The following is an 18,774-nucleotide window of genomic DNA, read 5'->3' as shown; positions in this document are numbered from 1 at the left end:
GATCGACGCTCGCAAGAGTAGCGCTGCCCACCAGTACGTCCTAGCCGCCAAAGCATGTTTGTCGCTAAGTTAACTTCAAGATGGTGGCCGGATGACAGCCACAGAACTGAAACAACCGATATAGACATGGACACAAGAAACTCATGGAACCATAAACAACCAAACTCGTTCAACTTGCAAGATGGCCATAAATATTGTCACATAATCGTGAATGTATATTTCCTCGCAAAGTATACCTTACATAAAGAAGAAAAAACTTAAAAGGAACACCACGCCACCCCAACTGCTATACAGGTACATGTGTATCTGATCTACATATACATCCACACACACATAGTGTACACTCGAAATCAAATTACCAACAACAGCCACGGGTACACACGTCCAAAACGCCAGACCCGCAAAACCCTTTGTTCCTCTTACCTTCAATTACAACCAACAACCAATAACAGCATATCTTGTGTACCAAGAGCGTAAGAGATGTACATGTAATGTGTCTACAGTGTTTCAATGCGCTATGTACACCGCGGTCCATCGAAATATAGTAAATAACAGGGACTAGGCTCATAGGTTGGAGAAGGAGCTGGGCACCTTCGGAGCTCCCTCGAATGCCCACGATGATATGAGGTGATGAGCGATGGCAAAGGGCCCGGGTACAAACATCGGAGCAGGTTCCTCGCTTTCCACACTGAGGTCGGAAGAGATGGTCTGCCCTCTCTCGACACCCTTGCATATTTGATTGACTTTGAGCGCATTTGATCTCTGAGCTTTCTCATATTCTGCAAATGTTAGCGCTCTCTTCACATCTTCACGGCTGTGCCACTGGGCGTCTGCGTGAATGATAAGGAGGAAAAGGATGAGGCCAATATACTGAAATGGCACTTGACACGAGAGCGAAAGCACCAAGAAGTATTATAAAGTTGATTTTTAAAATACTTGTCCAACAATATACATCGTCAACCTAGGAACTGAAATAAGTTTGGTTTTTGCAGTATTCAATCTATATTTATGTTCGGTGGTATTACATACAAATAAAACTACAGAAACCAAACCATGACGTGGAAAACGGATGAGATAGTCGGTTGCTGCATGAAAGGGAAAGAATCAGCATGTCATTCCTGAAGTTCAAAAACTTACCTTCAAGCTCCTTTTTATCAACACTAATCTCCAATGATTTAGCGTAAGCAAAGAAACCCACCATCAGCTGGCATGGCATAGTATTTGGCCCAACTGAAAAAGAAAAAAAAATCAACATGAACACTGTCAGACTTGGAAGAAGAAGACCTAAGTGGTTTTTCGAATGTAAAAGTTCTGTAATTTTTGACACGGTAATTACATGTGAACACGCACACGTGCAAACAAACTTGTAATTTCCCAGATTATCCTCCCCCACAGGCTCTCATTTGCAAATAAAAATACAATGAGAAGACTCTATTACCAGGCCATGGTTGAGAACTGTGGTAAATGACTTGCCCAACTTCAATCCCAGTTTCTTCTAATGTTTCCCTTCTCACTGCCTCTTCCAAGCTTTCCCCTGGCTACAAACAGAACAACTGCAGTGAGCATAAGCTTATTCTAATGACTTGTTATCTAACAATATACGACACTGAAAATTAAAGGGAGCATGATAAGCTTGGGACAAATTAATATGAACTGGAATTCCTTTTGAACTTTCCAATTGCATTCATTCTACTAAAGAAAATCAAACCAAATTCCAATGGTTATGGCAACGATGCCATTATAAGATTACTAAATGTAAAGCCAGCTTATGCAGTCGAGGTTCAGATGATATGGAAGTTATAGCAAGAATAAGCTTAGGACAAAATCTAACAAGAACTGGTTTTGCTTCCGAGATTTCTCAATGTATTAATTGATTCATTCATTCTGCTTATAAAACTTAACGGCTACAACAACGGTGACATTACAACCTTACTAAATTCAAAGACAGCAGCCCAGGTTCAAATGATCAACTGAGAGTATTACTGCGTATGAAAAAAGGATCTATCAGTCCTTCATTGTCTGCTAAGAACTACTGCTGGATGTCAAACAGGCCCTTCTTCATGTAATTGAGATTCACTTCAGTTCTTTAAATCAAATTAAGTTCTTCTGCTTAGTAAGTGCTTCAACCACTCTCTAAGCATGACTAACATGGCAATGATAACTTGTTACAGGATACAGGAACTTGTTGGATAAGAAAGCTCTTAGTTAACTGAACTTCTAATGTTGTATGCCATCACAAACCGGGGCTATAAGCCTATAACAGGCTTACAGCAACTTTCAGCCCAGTCCCATCTCATTCGACCAAAAACCACTTTAAGAAAGCACATAAACCTAGATCCGTGAATTGGAGTAAGTAAGATAAGAGGAGAGGTAATTTGCACCTCAATAAAACCAGCAAGACAGCTCCACATTCGTGGTACGAATCTTGACTGACGGCTGAGCAGAGCACGATCATTTTCTTTGTCAATGACCAACATAATCACAACCTGCAACGCACCAAAAGGGGGTTAACGAAACAGTGGACACGAATCACCAGATACTACTGGCTGCAAGCACTAGGAGTGGTCAGTCAGTAATCATACCGGATCAACTCGAGGGTATATCCTCTTCTTGCAGGATTCATTGCTGCACTGCTTCCGCGTCCCAGCTTCAGTAGGAACTGCCTTTGCTCCACACGCTCCACAGAATTTCGCCGTGTTGTGCCATTCTAGCAGTGCCCGAGCCTGCTCGCATCAGAAATCGGATCAAGCTTCGTTTGGCAGTCCCGAATCGCACAAGTATATGTGAATCAGTAATGTATTTTACTATTTTGCAATGAAATTTTGAGACATACATGGCCGGCGATGGCGAGCTCCCCCATGGCGTCCTTGTCCCTCCAGTCCGCGGCCACCATGAGCGTCCTCAAGTCCACGAACGCCGACCCCTCCCCCGCGCCGCCGAACCTGGCGCCCTCGACCTCGCTGACGTCGACGGCCCAGTACGCGGCGGCCTCCTTGCCGTCCCCTGCGCCGCCGTGGGAGCCTAGGAACACGAAGACATCCGGGGGGACGCCAGGCACGCGCGAGGGCGGGAGCCACGCAAGGCGCCAGGCCTGCGGTGGCGCGGGGGAGGAGGAGGAGGAGGGAGCAGGAGGGTCCGGGGAGTGCGCGAGGGGCCGGCCTCGGCGGAACGGGAGGACCTGGGAGAGGTGGTTGTGGGCCGCCGCATCGGCGCCGTCGAGGAGGGAGCGGAGGGCGTCGGCGGCAGCGGAGGAGGAGACGGCGGAGGGAGAGCCGGCGAGGCCGCGCAGCGGGTTGGCCGCGAAGGCGTGGGCGCGGAGGTGGATGGACATGGCCGCCGGCAAGGTGTTCGTCTGGTTGTCTCGCCGGCGACGGCGGGTAGGTGGTCTACTACTGGGCTGGAATGGAAGTTGTTAAGAGGCGGACTTATGTCTCTGTCATGTGGGGATACCACAGTATCGTGATACCACAGTACCATCCTACGATACGATATTGTGAGGGAAAAATGATACTGAAAGCCCTCACGCACGCACAGTCACAAGCTCACACGCAGTCACAACTACGCACGTGTGATGCCCTGACGCGGCTCCTCAAGTTCTTTTTTGAATATCTTTGTTTTTTTAACTGGTTTGAATATCTTTGTTGGAAAGGCATTATTAGAATATTAAAAAGAATAAAAACTTCTATTTTTGTTTTTCTCTATTTTTGCATTTTTCAGTTTGCTTGCTAAGTTTGAACGCTCACAGTCATCTTCACGACTACTTATAAAAATAAATCATACAGGCTTTGGCAGGTGTCCGAGGAAAAAAAGAAAGAACAAGAGAAAAATGAGGAGTATTAGGAAGAAAAGACACAAATATGCACATTTCCTTCCCTTGAAGCACCCTTTTAGTGCAACTAAAGTAGCCCAACTCTTCGTGGACAATGTTGTTAAGCTCCATGGTATGCCTAAGTCTATTGTGACTGACAGAGACAAGATCTTTACAAGTTCATTTTGGCAAGATGTTTTTCAAGAAATGTGACACAAAGTTGACTCTCACTACTGCCTACCATCCACAGACAGATGGTCAAAGTGAGAGAGTTAATCAGTGTTTAGAAATATTCTTAAGATGTTCTGTCAGCACTACTCCTGCTAAGTGGTCCTCCTGGCTATCCATGGACGAATTCTGGTACAATTCCTCTTACCACACCTCATTGGGCACTACTCCTTTCAAAGCTCTTTATGGTACAGATCCCCACTATGTGATGCTACCTGCTCAAGGAAGTAAGTCTGCAGAGGCTACTGCTTTCATGCAGGACAGAGCAGCTTACTCTGACTGGCTGAAACAGCAACTGGCTTGAGCACAAAACAAGATGAAACACTATGCAGATGCTTTTAGAACTTTCAATGTGGGAGAGAAGGCTCAAATTACAACCATATGCACAGCATTCAGTGGTTAACCGTCCCTTTCCTAAACTTGCTATGAAATACTTTGGCCCTTATACAATCCTGGAGAAGATAGGATCACTGGCTTACAAATTGGAACTGCCGGATCAAAGTCAAGTTCACCCTGTTTTTCATGTTTCACAACTCAAAGTACAGGTGCCTGACTTCACACCAGTATTTCTTACACTACCGCCTGCATTACAATTGGACAAACTCTGTGTCGAGCCTGAAGAAATCCTGTATCGTCGCTTGGTCAAACGAGGAAATGCTGCACACGTTCAGGTCTTGGTGAAATGGTCTTCACCAAGACCTGTAAATGCCAGCCAGGTGGATGAGGCCTAAAAGAGGACGATAAGTAGGGGCAGGTCTAGAAACCTAGCAACCAGGGCAGTGACTCGGCGTCAAAAAAATTTCTACCTATATAATACTAAAATACTTGATTTTCTCTATGATTTCTCCTAATTACTACACCTGATACAAAATTGGTCAAGGGTTTTACTAGATCCCACTGGGACAGATATGCACCCACCCCATGGTGCAACCGATGTATTAGAGATCAAACATATTGTGTACATGTTTTCAAAAGTAAAAAAAAACAGTACAATGAACTTCAAGTCCAAATTCAAGATAGGTCTTGGGAAACAAAACAACAAATTTAACATTGATTACATAGGCCAAACTTGTGGCTCTTTCCAAATAACTATTATTCACAATATAATTTGGCTTCTATATTCCACTAGTTGTAGGTTGAGTCTGAATAAGAAAGTTCACGATATTTTTCGCGAAAATGCAAAAAATAACATTCTATGCATTGATAGGAAAGAAGATTATATATACAAGTGCACAAGGGGACCAGCACCAATGAAAGTTTATGAGATGGCAAATGTACATTGTATCTTGATGTTAATTGTTTTTCAGATTTCTTGAACGAGAATGGAGTGTGGCAAGAATTATTACATAATAAATACTTGCACTCTAATACCCTCTCCCAAGTTAATAATGTAAAACCTGGTGACTCGCTATTTTGGAAAGGACTTATGAGAGTCAAAGATGACTTTCTTTTTATCTAAGGGTACCTTTAAGATTGGTAACGACGTAGATACTCGCTTTTGAGAGGATTATTGGTTAGGGGATAAGTCTTTAGCTCAACAATATTCATCCTTGTATAATACTAGTCCAGCATAAAGATGTTACAATGGCAAATGTTATGTCGGGATTTCCTCTAAATATAGTGTTTAGAAGAACACTAACTCCGGATAAATGGAATAGATGGATCCATTTGGTCCAGCGCTTAACGGATATAACTCTTTTACCTAACAATGATAAGTTCATTTGCAATTTAACATCTTCAGGTGGGTTCATGGTTAAGTCAATGTATCTTGATCTTCTTAATGGTCAGACTAGATATATTCACAAATATATTTGAAAACTCAAAGTTTCACTAAAAATTAAGATTTTTATGTGGTTCTTACGTAAGAAAGTTATTTTGACAAAAGACAATCTGGTGAAAAGGAATTGGCAGGGACAATCCAAATGTTGTTTTTGTGATAAGGAAGAAACAATACAACATCTTTTTTTTTGACGACCCACTAGCGAAAATCATTTGGAGGATCGTTCACATGTCCTTCGGCGTTTCTCCACCAAAAAATGTGTCCAATCTATTTGGGAATTGGCTTCATGGACTTGGCAAAAATATAAAAGCCAAATTAGAGTTGGCATTTGTGCTTTGCTTTGGGCAATTTGGCACGTCCGCAATGATTTTATCTTTAACAAATCAAAACATGCTTCCTTTTTACAGGTTATTCCTCTCGCTGTACATTGGACCCGTACGTGGTTATGTCTCCAGCCGGAGGAGCACCGCCAGGACATGGATTTTGGGTGCAGCCGTTGCAGAGGATTTATTCAGCCCGTGCGGCTGCAGCTTGATCGTAGGCTCACATGTTGATCCATTGGCGCATTTCCCGTTTATCTCTGTTTAGATGGTTGATACATGTATCGACATTGAGTGATTTGTGAAGACTTGTAATAAGCATTGTACTGTGACTTGGCTACTTTTTAACAATAAGGAAATAAAGGCCTTATGCATCTATTCGATGCAGGGGAAGGGGCTGATCCCCATTTCGAAAAGAAAAAAAAAAGATTTCTTGAAAACTTTTAGAGTGCATTTTTAATCTTCAGTGCACCACCGATGCCACCAAAATAGTTGGTATACTCAGCATGTCTCCGGGAAGAGGACAGTCAGGCAAGAAGGGAGTAGAGTGGAGACTGGAGGCCGGCAAGCGGCAGTGCGGAGCTTATGTCTAAGCACGCTCAAAACTGTCGTATGGTCATTCATCTTCAAGTAAATTGAAGAAGAGACGAAAAGAAAAACAATGTGTTATTTAGTTTTATATAAAACAAGAGGTTGGGTAGTAGATGTTTCAACCCTTGAAGAGGAAAGATCAAAAGATAATGGAAACTGCGTTGTCAATCCAGAAAAAACTTATATCACAGCAAAATCATATGTACCATGCTCCAAATAAGCCACAGAGGTGTTACGACGAAGTCACACAGGGCTACTCAAGAACCTCAGCCATTAACGCTATAGCATGCAAATGATTTGCACAAGTTATAAAATAGAACTGTTCAAGATTAGAAAAAGTTTGGTAAGAACATCCTTTTTTTTGACAATCAATACCACATATATTCATAGCAACAAATAGTACATGGTAGAGATACATGAACTGACTCCAACGATTACAAAATAAAGTCTAAAAGATAGTAACAAATCTTCGATGTCTTTAATTTCTTTCTTCTTCCGGAACACAATCTTGTACTCTTCTGAAGGCAGCCAAAGGTAGATAACGAACCATAGACCTGTAGATACCGATGAAAGTTCTCCCATATTTTTTTGAGCCGCAATGCCAAGACTGCGTGCACGCACGCAACCATTAAACCAGTCATACAACATCGGCAAGAGTACCAAACCAGTATGTCAGGGAATAATAACCGACTAGCTTTGTCATCATCGATGGAGAGCCGAGAGTACGAATCACCATTGTCGAGGACGTAGCAGCCGGGACAAAAACTGCGAGGATAATCCTCCTCGCGGCAACAACGACAAAAGATCCAAAATCGATCTGGCGAAGCAAGATCCGAAGGCCCATACCTAGAAAATTGCGATTGTTCAACACCACCATTGACGCCGAGAAGAAGATCTTGTCGCCGAACGAAAGGCCGAAGATCACTTATTGCAGACGATGTCATCTCCATTAAGGGGAAACCAACAAGAAGACGGCTACCAAAATCCTAACATAATCTAATGAAAACTATACTTTTATTCGAAACTCCACGCATAGATCAGGTTCCCCACTCCTCCCGACGCCGGCGAAGCCGACCGGAGGAGGGGGAACCAATCTATGGAGGAGGATGAACTGGAGGCGGCTAGGGTTGAGGCTGGCGGCTGAAGGAGAGACGGGAAACAGGATCATGAATGAAACAGGGCTGGATAGCACCAATCACACCCACGACAGCTATAGCATAATTGTAGTCCGTGTCTACAAGATGCACATCCTGGGGTTTCAGAAACAGCATGATGGCATTATAGGTTCTGACAATTAACACACCCAAAGAAGCAAGGACAAAAGCACGTCAACTGTTACACAATACCTATAAGGGTGTGTAAGATTAATATTTCAAGTACACCGAGCCATACAATTTCAGCAACGACCAGAGCAGCGTAAAAGAGGCATGACTAGACCACGCATACAATACAATGTGGAAGCAAAGGGCACTTCTCCTACCCTCGCAACCATGCAATAATAGTAGCACAACACTTAGCAGCAATAGAGCATTCATACTACTATGTAAATTTATTCTTTCTGGATCGCAGCTTCTAAGTGTGACGACGGTAGGTCTCATCCTTGGCCGGCTCGTCACACCTCTCGGTCTCGGTTGGCCAGGTTGGTCCTTACTTCCCGGTGCCTGCATATTTGGTACGACGGAACAATGCCAATGTTAGCTCACAAAGCAGATGTTGCAAGCCAATTGTGGTGCAAAAAAATGTATTCAGGATTGATTGACTAGATGGCTCCGAGTGATTTTCATTATAATTAATCATGTTGCCAGTTTTAGCTCTTTTGCACCGATCACTGCATATAGATTGGAAAAAAAGTTGCATGTCTTTGATCAAAGAGTCGTAGTAAAGACACCAAAGAATAGCATTGCTTGCAAATGGAAGAAGAGAAAATATACCTGCTTCCCTAAGTGCATTGCACCTGAAGCACTCAACCCTACTCGCAAAGTTGTGCACATTACAACCAGGCCTGGGAAAAATAAACAAACAAAGTTAAATAAAAGTGTCAAAGATGATTCAATCTACTCCATAAGATTCAATTCTAGAAATGTTGTTTTATACTTAAACGTTAATCACAAAAAGTGTATGCATATGCATACAAGTGTTTCTTGCCATGCATAGCATATGGCATACATACATATTGGTTGTAAGGCTGGCAACTACGTTCGAATTAGATAGAATAGCTATAGCTAACCTTGTGCATATCCAATCGCCCGTTTTCCACCCAGCACGAACTCCACCACTCTCAGCAGCACCAGCGCCACCTTGGCCTGCTGGGAAGTCCCTCACGATGGTTCCGCACTTGAGACAGCTTGAGCGGCTGGCAAAGTTGTGATAGCCGCAGTTGCAGTACCAGTCACCAGGGCGAACGTCCAGGGAGGTCAGTACACCACCTATCTCGCGGCCGTCTCCGAGCTGCAGATCTGAGCGTGTGGCACGGCAGCGCTGGCAGAAGTCACGCCGGCCAAAGTTGAGGTGCTGGCAGGAGTAGCAGTTCCAGTCTCCAGGCTTCCTCTGGGTGTTCATTCGCAGTTAGACCTGTATACATGCATGCATGAATATGTGAAGTAGAATGAAGTTAAGAGAACTAAACAAAAGTTATACTGCAAATATAGTTAGCTACTCATCAGTGCATTGCTACATGTGTAGTATGAGCATAGATGTCTTAAAGAAACATCATGCTGCCATAATTATATATATGGAAATATGTCCTGGGCCAATGAGATTATGGTCTAGGTAGCTAGCTAGGAGAAAGATGCGTTCAGAAACTAGAAAGAATGAATATTATATAGGATAGACAGGATATGGACAGAGAAATAAATCAAAGTTTGCCTCAACTAAACTAGCTAAGTCGGTGTTCTATATCGATCAACCGCACATGTTGATCATTAGAAAACACTTTTAGATAGTGTCCCACTTGGGAGAAAAGAAGATGTGCATGAGAGAGCATAATCATTAGCCAGACAAGAAACAACAAAGCTAGGTAATTTCATCTATGAAGGAATTAAACAAAGCTATTTATCTAGGATCAAACGTACAAAACTTATCCTTGCAAAGAAAAATTCAATTAATAACAGATTAATGGCCACAATAAGACTATATGACCTCTCTCCTTTCTCAAGAAGATTACATAAGCAATTAAATGGTCCCAGTGTGATAGATGGACCACAAGAACAAGAGGTACTAGGTCGTCAGAACAGAACAAGAGAGGAACAGGAAGGGACACATACCCTGTGAAAACTTTTCGTTTAGTACTAGGGTTTTCAGTTGTTGTCTTGTCCTTGTTGTGTGCTTGCTTGTTGTGTGCTTGCTTGCTTGCTGTGTTCTTACTTCTTGTGGATGGTTGCCTTTTTATAGTGAAGACGCCTCAATAATTGAGGATCCAGGGTGGGCCATAGAGGCACGGAGATGCTTCGATCTTAGCCTTTCTAACTGAGCTATCAAAATTGAGCAAGGCGGTCAGTGGAATTAAAGAGATGGGGAAGAGGAGCAAATAAGAAAGAGCAAAAATGCAACAAGAAAGTGATGCCAGCGATTGGAGAATTTCAGTGTTACATAATGAATCTACACCGTGGAATATTACTACTGAATATGTATTAACTGGTACTTGAAAACTCAAACGTAATAACTGGTATAAGTAACTACACTGAAAATCAGTAGCATAATTATCATATCTATACAATTCAGTCAAGTATTTTTTAGTCGGAAACATATAAACAATTAACAGAAGGAAGATAATGCACACAAATAAATTCTTTATTAGCATGGATATTTCAATATTTACATAATGATGATACAAATCTGAAGTTAGGGCTACAACATAGTACAGCACTAACTGTGCACGCAGGCAGCAAGTGACCAAAAGGTGTATGCGGTACCTGCAAATATATGCTAAACCAGTTAAAATAATACAATCTTATTAGTTGGAGAATACATGCAAGTATATTCTAAACCGGCCTTTCATGCAGCTATGTAAGTTGTTTCAATAGTTAATTAGTCTTGTTAAGAACACAGTTAATTAGTTAAACTAAAAAATAGCTCGACACTGAGGTTCTCTTCATGAATAAGAAGTTGTTTTCTGTTATATATTCTTGGCCATCTTTTCTCTTTCTTTTTCTCCTAAGAAGCCATTGTTTTAGGAATATTTTATTTAAGTTATTCATGGAGAATAGCTAATTAGCACTGATAATTTTCATAAGACATAGATGCGAGGAACTAAGAATATTTATCAAAGAATATATTCTTTTAGACTTTTATCCTTCCCACAAATATGTACCTGGGGAGGTGCAGATCTAGCAATAATGCACACTTCATGTGGCTAATAGAAATCCTAGTGTTCCAGTTTAGAAAAAAGTGCCAGATGACTTGAGGAATTCTAAGGATAGAAAAGAAGGAGCTTCAAGAAAGCATATTAGGTATAACAAACTCCACAATCAATGTAAATATAGTTCCGGCTCATACAAAATGGTAAGATAAATAAACGGCTCAACTGAAATGAGCTCAATGAAAAGCTTGTAAGTGTTGTATGTAAATCACAATGCTATGTCTGAAAAACAATATATGTGCTTTGACCAACTATCCACTTCCTATATGGTCAGCCCTGATGAAGAATGCAGCTTTTTATAATATATTGTCTCGCTAAATAAAAAGAGTATAGCATACTGGATTTTGTCACTCTCTGTTCTGTGGTGCACAATGGTAGGAAAAAAAATCAATAGAGGTGCCAAAATATACATATGTAACTTTGAAGGAAAAGCTCTACAAGATTTTTGGTCATAACACCAACTGTTCAATGAAGCTATTAGTAGATCAGGACTACTTCAAAGGCAAACAGTGAACAAGACATATATGAAGAGCTACTTGTCTTCAGTTAACAATTCCCAATTAGTAATTCAATGACGGTTTACATGCCTTGTCCATTCTAGATGCAGAGCAACCTCCCAAAGATAGTACTAAAGTTGGCTAAATGTTCGCACTATATGCACTATATGCCAGAGGAAGATTGTATTATTGGGGTTAAATATAGTTAGCCTCTTGAGAATCAATTCTCCACATACGTGCATGATCTATAGGCATTCACGAAACCTATTGCGATCTACATATATTCCCCCAAATCACACCTTTCCGCAATAATGCAAGAGGTTCCAAGTTCACTTCTAGTCAGCTACCCGTACTGTTCTGTTTGCATGAAAAGCATCTGCCGGGACTGCCCTAAGTTGTATTTACATTCTTTTCCCTCTGTTTTCATCCGGAAAACTTGATGATCAGAGACCAAGTAGGGTCATACAGGAAACTTGGTTATGAGATAAAAAAGAAGTATGGCTGTGCACCAAGGCACATTGTATTTATTGAAAAGTTGACAGATATAGTTGACTACCTTATAAGTTCATCTGTGTTTTTAAAATCGAGAATAAACATACTTTGATGCAATCCAATATACTCCCTCTGGACCTTAAAGGACGTCACAGATTTGACTAAATTCGGATGTATTTAGACAAATCTGTGACTTCCGTTTCGGGGCGGAGGGAGTAGCTAATTTTGTAGAAATTACTCCTGCAACATATACGGGAACTGATCTGTTGCACTAGAGTTACCCGCTTACAGTTACATGAACTTGCAGTCAATTAACTTTCTAGATCGACCACCATGAAAAATATGGGGTAGCCTATCTTTTCCCCCGCTCGCACCAACCAAGTGTAGACATATAAACAGGGTGTTCCCCTTGTAACAAAGAGAAACTCACTTAGCATTTATCATACAACTTTTGGTTTTAGGACGTGAGCACTTCAGCGCCTACAAATGGTAGAGCAAGAGCAAGGTTTACGTTTGATGCTTCTGGCGTTGCTGACCAGCAGAGGAATCAATTCCACACAGAAGTGCGAAGGGAAAGACTGTTTCCACTAGATCATGTTGGGTCACGATCCATGGGATGTCGTCGGCAAAGCAAATCAAAGACCAACTGGTGAAGATCTAATCTAATAAACCTTTGGCTATGAATGGATACTGATCTGGTGAAGGTGAAGTTCAGTCCAGACTGCAGCTAAACCGTACACTGCTTTCTCAAAAAGGTAAATGATTCCAGGTTATGATTCTAATTCAATTACGATTTGCAAAGATTGTTCCCCCGCGTCCCAGAAGGCTATTATTCCCCTGCTCCCTAAGAGGGAGCTCCCACGCAAAGCACGCGCTATGGCCATTCTAGAGAGCCTTCAAATATGATTCATCATCTTGAAATGACAATGACGTTTATCTAGGTTCTCCAGGTTCGAAATATGTAATGCACTATTGACGCCTGAAACTTTATTCCCTTTTCTCAGTCCGACCTAGTTAATTTAGTCCATTCAAAAAGATCCCCTCATCTCTTATCACTTGGAAAGCATCACGAAGCCAAGAATCTCCCCGCAAAAAAAGTGCAGCACCCTTTATCTCTATCTTCCTGTTGAAGTATCGGAAAAGGGTAATAATAGCACAATAGTGAAGGAGGCGCTGGTTTGTTTGGGTACCTTAATCAAATTTGCCTGAAGCTTGCTTGGCCCGCGAGCGCGAAGGCTCGGAAGCGGGCAAATCTTGGCTCATCAGCATGCCCTTCTTCTTTCCCCTCGGCGCGATGCGGACCAGCCAATGACGGCGGGGTGATCAGATCCGGTCGCCGCCGATTGGGCCGATGGAGACGATCTCCAACGGCATCACCACGTCACGCGTGCTCCACCTGCTACCCATCGACGCTAATTCTCCCTTGTCGTCCTCGCCGCCCCCGCAGACCGCAGCCTATGGCCGGAGCCACCGCCAGAAGCGTGCGCGCTGAGCTGCCGCCGACCGCCATGCGCCGTGGTCTACACTCTAGAGCACGAGATGGCTTTGTCCCTTTTTTTTTTCTGAGCGGCCAGATGGATTAGCCGGGCTGGACACTGCTCGACTCTGGCCCACTAATGGCTAATAACACCAGAGTCGCCCTTCCATGATTCCATCCAGACCCAGTATATTTTGGGCCAGAAAACTCCATGCCTGGGCCTACCCTGCATACTAGACTATTATGTATTTTCTCTATCTCTACTATTTAAAAAGACTAAACTAGTTGGCTTAAAAAAAGATTAAACTGCTCCCCTATTCTCCCCGGGTAGCGATACGTCAAAGCCTTTCGTCGTCCTCGTCGTACTCCCATTTCGCTTCAGCATGGGCTACTAAGGAGTCACGATATGGTAGAGCCCTTGACCTCACTCCATCCTCTCTCATTGACGGAGGTTGACGCCGCCTAAACCGACCATCTTAGCCGCGTCTAGAGATAGAGCTCCGCTCGATACAGCTACTTCCAGCGGCTCCTCTCTGACCATAGCCGCACCACACGGTACCTACCTGCCAATCACCGCCACACAAGTAGAGGCATCATAGTGGGGTGATGCATCGGACGAATCCATGCGTGCTCGATGAGGGTGAGGCACCACCGATGGTGCAAGGAGGTTGCACACGCATCTGTGGCACGTCTTGCGGGTTGGCACCCAATGGAGGTCAGACAAACGAGATCTTCCGTATGTGCTATTTGGCTCAAACTATCAGTGATGATGACATTGTTTTACTAAGTATTCTTTATCGGTATGTTAATTTCTTTGGTTCTGTTATTTCACGCTGAAATAAAGCTCCGTGATTTAGCAACATATTGCTTCTCAGTTAGGATCCTCTATGACTTTCTTTTTTGTAATGGTCTTCTCACATTGTAAAGATTTCTGGACCATATGTAGTCACAAGAAACAATGCACATATGTTTTTTGATGGTGCTCCGGTGATGGTGTCAGACAATCTTGGTGGCGGTTGTTGTGGAAGCGGTTGGAAAACCCCAAGAGGAAGGTGTGATGAGCACAGCAGCAAGTTTTCCCTTAGTAAGAAACCAAGGTTTAATCGACCAGTAGGAGAAATGCGTGACTTCTGAAGGTGTTGCTAGCTGACTAGTGGCAGGGCGCACTACCGGCGTTAGCAACAACGTGGAGCCTGCACACAACACAACCACAATACTTTGCCCCAACTTACAATGAGGTTGTCAATCTCACCGATTTGCTAAACACAAAGGATTAGACGTATCGAGTGGAAAGAGATGGTTGCAGTAATTAAAGAGAACAGAGCTTTGCAGTAAGTAAACATAGCAGGATTGCAGTGGTTGAATTTATCAGTGTAAAGGAAAGGACCGGGGTCCACAGTTCACTAGAGGTGTCTCTCCATAAAGATAAATAGCATGATGGGTGAACAAATTACAGCTGGGCAATTGGCTGAATATCGACCATACATGACAAGATGATTACTATGAGATTCGTTTGGGAATTACAATATAATACATAGATCGTAATCCAACTGCGTCTATGGCTAATAATCCACCTACCGGTTATCGTCCGAACCCCTTTCAGTATTAAGTTGCAAGCAACAGATTATCGCATTAAGCAATGTGTGTAAAGTAAATAACAGAATTACCCTCGGATAAAACATTGTTTTTTTCTCCCTAGTAGCAACAACACATCTACAATCTTAGATGTTATTGTCACTCTTCCAGAAAACTAGAGACATGAACCTACTATCGTGCATTGATACGTCTCAAATGTATCTATAATTTTTGATGATCAATGCTTGTTTTACACCAATTCATATATGTTTTGCTTACACTTCATTGCACTTTTATATGATTTCCGGCACTAACCTATTAACAAGATGCAACAATGCCAGTTCCCTGTTTTCTGCTGTTTTTGTATTTCAGAGAAGTTGTACAAGAAATATTCTCGGAATTGGACGAAACAAAAGCTGAAGTCAATATTTTACCAAACGAAGACGAAGTCCAGAGGAGGGTCGAAGAGGCGCCACAGGGCAGGTAGACCTGCCCTTGGCGCGGCCTGGCCTGGGCCCGCACCAAGGGGAGGTGTGGGCTCCCCAGGCACCCCACCGACCTAAATCCTCCGCCTATTTATACATCTTCTAGGGAAAACCCTAGATACCCGAGCCTCCATCCACGAAAAGTCCCGTCGTGGCCGCCATCGCAGAACCCATCCCGGGGGTTCTGAAGCTCTTCCCGGCACCCTACCGGAGGGAGGAATCATCACCGGAGGCATCTACATCGCCATGCCCGCCTCCGAAGTGATGCGTGAGTAGTTCTTCTCTGGACTATGGGTCCATAGCAGTAGCTAGATGGTTATCTTCTCCAATTTGTGCTTCATGTATAGATCTTGTGAGCTGCCCTACATGATCAAGATCATCCTTATGTAATCCTACATGCTGTGTTTGCTGGGATCCGATGAATATTGTATACTATATTGAGGTCGTTATATATTCATGTCATATGTTATTTGTGATCTTGCATGCTCTCCGTTGCTAGTGAATACTCTGGCTAAGTAGATGCATGTGACTCCAAGAGGGGGTATTTATGTCTATGCTTGTTATGTCACAAGCATAGACATAATAGTATCAATCCAAGAGGGGGTATTTATGCTCGATCATATATACCCCCTCTTGGAGTCACAAGCATCTACTTGGCCAGAGTATCTACTAGCAACGGAGAGCATGCAAGATCACAAATAACATATGACATGAATATATAATCAACCTCAACATAGTATACAATATTCATCGGATCCCAGCAAACAGAACATGTAGCATTACATAAAGATGATCTTGATCATGTAGGGCAGCTCACAAGATCTAAACATGAGGCACAAATTGGAGAATACAACCATCTAGCTACTTCTATGGACCCATAGTCCAGGGATGAACTACTCACGCATCACTTCGGAGGCGGGCATGGCGATGTAGATGCCTCCGACGATGATTTCCCCCTCCGGCATGGTGCCGGGAAGCGCTTCAGAACCCTCCGAGATGGGTTCTGCAATGGCGGCCGCGACGGAACTTTTCGTGGATGGAGGCTCGGGTATTCAGGGTTTCCCGAGATCGTGAATAAATAGGTGGAGGGGCGATGTCAGTGGAGGCCAGGGTGGCCCACACCACCCCTAGGCGCGGGCCAGGGCCAGGCCGCGCCTAGGGCAGATGTGGCCGCCCTGCTGCCCGCTTTCGACTCCCCTCTAGACTCTGTCTTCGTTACGGTAAAATATTGACTTCGACTTTTGTTTCATCCAATTCCGAGAATATTTCATATACAACTTTTCTGAAATACAAAAAACAGTAGAAAACAGGAAACTGGCACTGGGGCATCTTGTTAATAGGTTAGTGCCGGAAAATGTGTAAAAGTGTAACGAAGTATGAGCAAAACATATATGAATTGATGTAAAACAAGCATGAAGCATAAAAAAATTATAGATACGTTTGAGACGTATCAATTTTCTAATACCGGTTACTGATACTGGTATCAGATTAAACAATGATATATGGAGGGAGGAGGAAAAACTAAATGAGGTTGACATAGATGATATGGATAGAAGATTCACTCCAGGAGATTAGATGTGTCGTAGATCAGACGAAAAAGACAAAGTTGTTGGCCCTGATGGGATTTCCATTGAATTCTATCACGTTTGTTGGGATATTACCATAAATGATGTGATGTCCATTTTTGATGATTTGTTTGCGCACAAAATTCAGCTAGACAGAATCAACTATGGGATTATTACTCTCGTGCCAAAAACTGATGATTCTAATACAATTCAGAAGTTTAGGCCCACCTGTCGACTCCAGGTCTTTTCAAGATTGTCACAAAAGCATTGTTATGACCAAATTGTCGCATCCCTGTCAGACTGCTTTTGCTAAAAGAAGATATATCACAAAGGGAGTCATGTTGCTGCAAGAGATTTTGAAAGAGAGTAGAGTCAGAAAACAACAAGGGGTGGTGTTGAAAATTAACTTTTAGAAAGCCTATAATAAAGAGATCTATAGGGAAGGCCATTGGAGCTCCCACGCGCCCAGGAATTGTTTTCCCAATTTTTCTAGTGGTTTCCCCAGTTTGTTCCTGCCAGTCGCAACACCCAAATTACTGGGCTTGCCACGATATGTTGGGAAATTTGGAAATTGCGCAACAGAGCTTGCTTTGAGGACAAGTTAATTCATTCCCATGTGGAGCTAATTAGCTACTCTATCGTTTTTTATGAAATATTGGGCATGTTTTCATGGTGCCACGGACGTTGAGGATATTCGTGCTGGAGCAGACAATCTTCTGAGCCTTGCCTCAATGCCAATGCCATGGGCGTAAGTAACTCTGCTTCAAACCCCCCTCTCTTGTTGGACGATATGGATGTTGACGATGACAAGATCGCTGAAGTCAAATCCCCTGCGCATGGATGATGAACCGTTGCCTAGATTTTGTTTGTCGTTGCTTGCTGCCTCTGATGCAGATATTTTTTTGGTGGCTTCCTTGTGCTGGTCTGTAATATAAACTTAGTTTACTTATTCCTCCAGAAAACGCTAGCAGTTGGCGGCGTCTTATTTTTCATTTTATCACGACTAGATGATACCTGACCGTCTGGTCCTTGTTTCGTTATTATTCCGGTAATGAAATTCGATTCCTCGTTAGATCGCTTGAAAAAAAAAAGTTTTGTAATACCACCACTTCAAGCCTGTTCAGTGACAAGGAATTATCATGAAGTTTGAGGGAAACATGATTTCTGAATCCGGTCTAATGCAGTTTCATGTACTGCTAATATTCAATGCAGTTTCTTTTTTATCAGAGTTCATGCTTTCCATTTTATCTTAGTGAACAGTGTATTCCACTTTAATTTTCTGTGCTTTGGTGTAAAAGCTAATCCACCATGGTACAACCATTCTGTTTTAGGCTCGGATAACTAAAGGAAAATTTGAACAAAAACGAGAATGGATAATCCCTCAAAGGGGAATTGTAATACGAATTGAATATGGTAATATGGACTTTTGTTAGCACCACCAAAATAATATCATCCACATATATTTGACATATCAATGAACCACCCCCTTTAACCCGCTTGGTGAAAAGGGTTGAATCGACCTTCTCCATTTGGAATCCACCCATGAGAAGAAAATCCCAACGGTACTAATACCAAGCACGATACACACGGTTTTAGTAA

The 18,774-nt window shown here is 42.6% G+C and overlaps 2 protein-coding genes across 3 annotated transcripts; both read right to left on the bottom strand.

Annotated features, from left to right (window-relative positions):
- Positions 1 to 146: 146 nt before the first annotated feature.
- LOC124669169 (nudix hydrolase 19, chloroplastic) lies at positions 147 to 3,358 on the bottom strand. The gene is made up of 6 exons (XM_047205853.1): positions 2,834 to 3,358; positions 2,583 to 2,723; positions 2,382 to 2,486; positions 1,439 to 1,538; positions 1,138 to 1,230; positions 147 to 830 (listed from the first exon to the last, which is right to left on the bottom strand). The coding sequence occupies exons 1-6, from the start codon at positions 3,329 to 3,331 to the stop codon at positions 565 to 567; spliced, it is 1,203 nt and encodes a 400-aa protein (XP_047061809.1). The 5' UTR covers positions 3,332 to 3,358; the 3' UTR covers positions 147 to 564.
- Positions 3,359 to 8,050: 4,692 nt separating this feature from the next.
- Positions 8,051 to 13,351, bottom strand: LOC124685047 (RNA-binding protein involved in heterochromatin assembly dri1-like). 2 transcript variants are annotated; one of them, XM_047219330.1, is made up of 5 exons: positions 13,264 to 13,351; positions 9,991 to 10,192; positions 8,955 to 9,298; positions 8,659 to 8,729; positions 8,051 to 8,388 (listed from the first exon to the last, which is right to left on the bottom strand). In XM_047219330.1, exons 3-5 carry the CDS (start codon positions 9,284 to 9,286, stop codon positions 8,375 to 8,377), a joined length of 417 nt encoding a protein of 138 aa, XP_047075286.1. In that variant the 5' UTR covers positions 9,287 to 9,298; positions 9,991 to 10,192; positions 13,264 to 13,351; the 3' UTR covers positions 8,051 to 8,374. The 2 variants fall into 2 exon arrangements, with proteins under 2 accessions (XP_047075286.1, XP_047075288.1); XM_047219332.1 differs by lacking the exon at positions 13,264 to 13,351 and adding an exon at positions 11,037 to 12,302.
- Positions 13,352 to 18,774: the final 5,423 nt, after the last annotated feature.

Source organism: Lolium rigidum, chromosome 1, assembly GCF_022539505.1.
Source record: "Lolium rigidum isolate FL_2022 chromosome 1, APGP_CSIRO_Lrig_0.1, whole genome shotgun sequence".
In the NCBI taxonomy this organism is placed as follows: Eukaryota; Viridiplantae; Streptophyta; class Magnoliopsida; order Poales; family Poaceae; genus Lolium; species Lolium rigidum.
The sequence above is the reverse complement of the archived record's forward strand: the minus strand, read 5'-3'. Positions and strand labels throughout refer to the sequence as shown.

Excerpts from the sequence above, each read along its gene's own strand:
- LOC124669169 (XM_047205853.1), bottom strand. The coding sequence starts at position 3,331 with ATGTCCATCCACCTCCGCGCCCACGCCTTCGCGGCCAACCCGCTGCGC. Across the intron at positions 2,487-2,582 it reads TATACCCTCGAGTTGATCCG|GTTGTGATTATGTTGGTCAT; the intron begins GTATGATTACTG and ends GGTGCGTTGCAG. Across the intron at positions 831-1,137 it reads TGATAAAAAGGAGCTTGAAG|ACGCCCAGTGGCACAGCCGT; the intron begins GTAAGTTTTTGA and ends TCATTCACGCAG.
- LOC124685047 (XM_047219330.1), bottom strand. The coding sequence starts at position 9,286 with ATGAACACCCAGAGGAAGCCTGGAGACTGGAACTGCTACTCCTGCCAG. Across the intron at positions 8,730-8,954 it reads GGCGATTGGATATGCACAAG|GCCTGGTTGTAATGTGCACA; the intron begins GTTAGCTATAGC and ends TATTTTTCCCAG.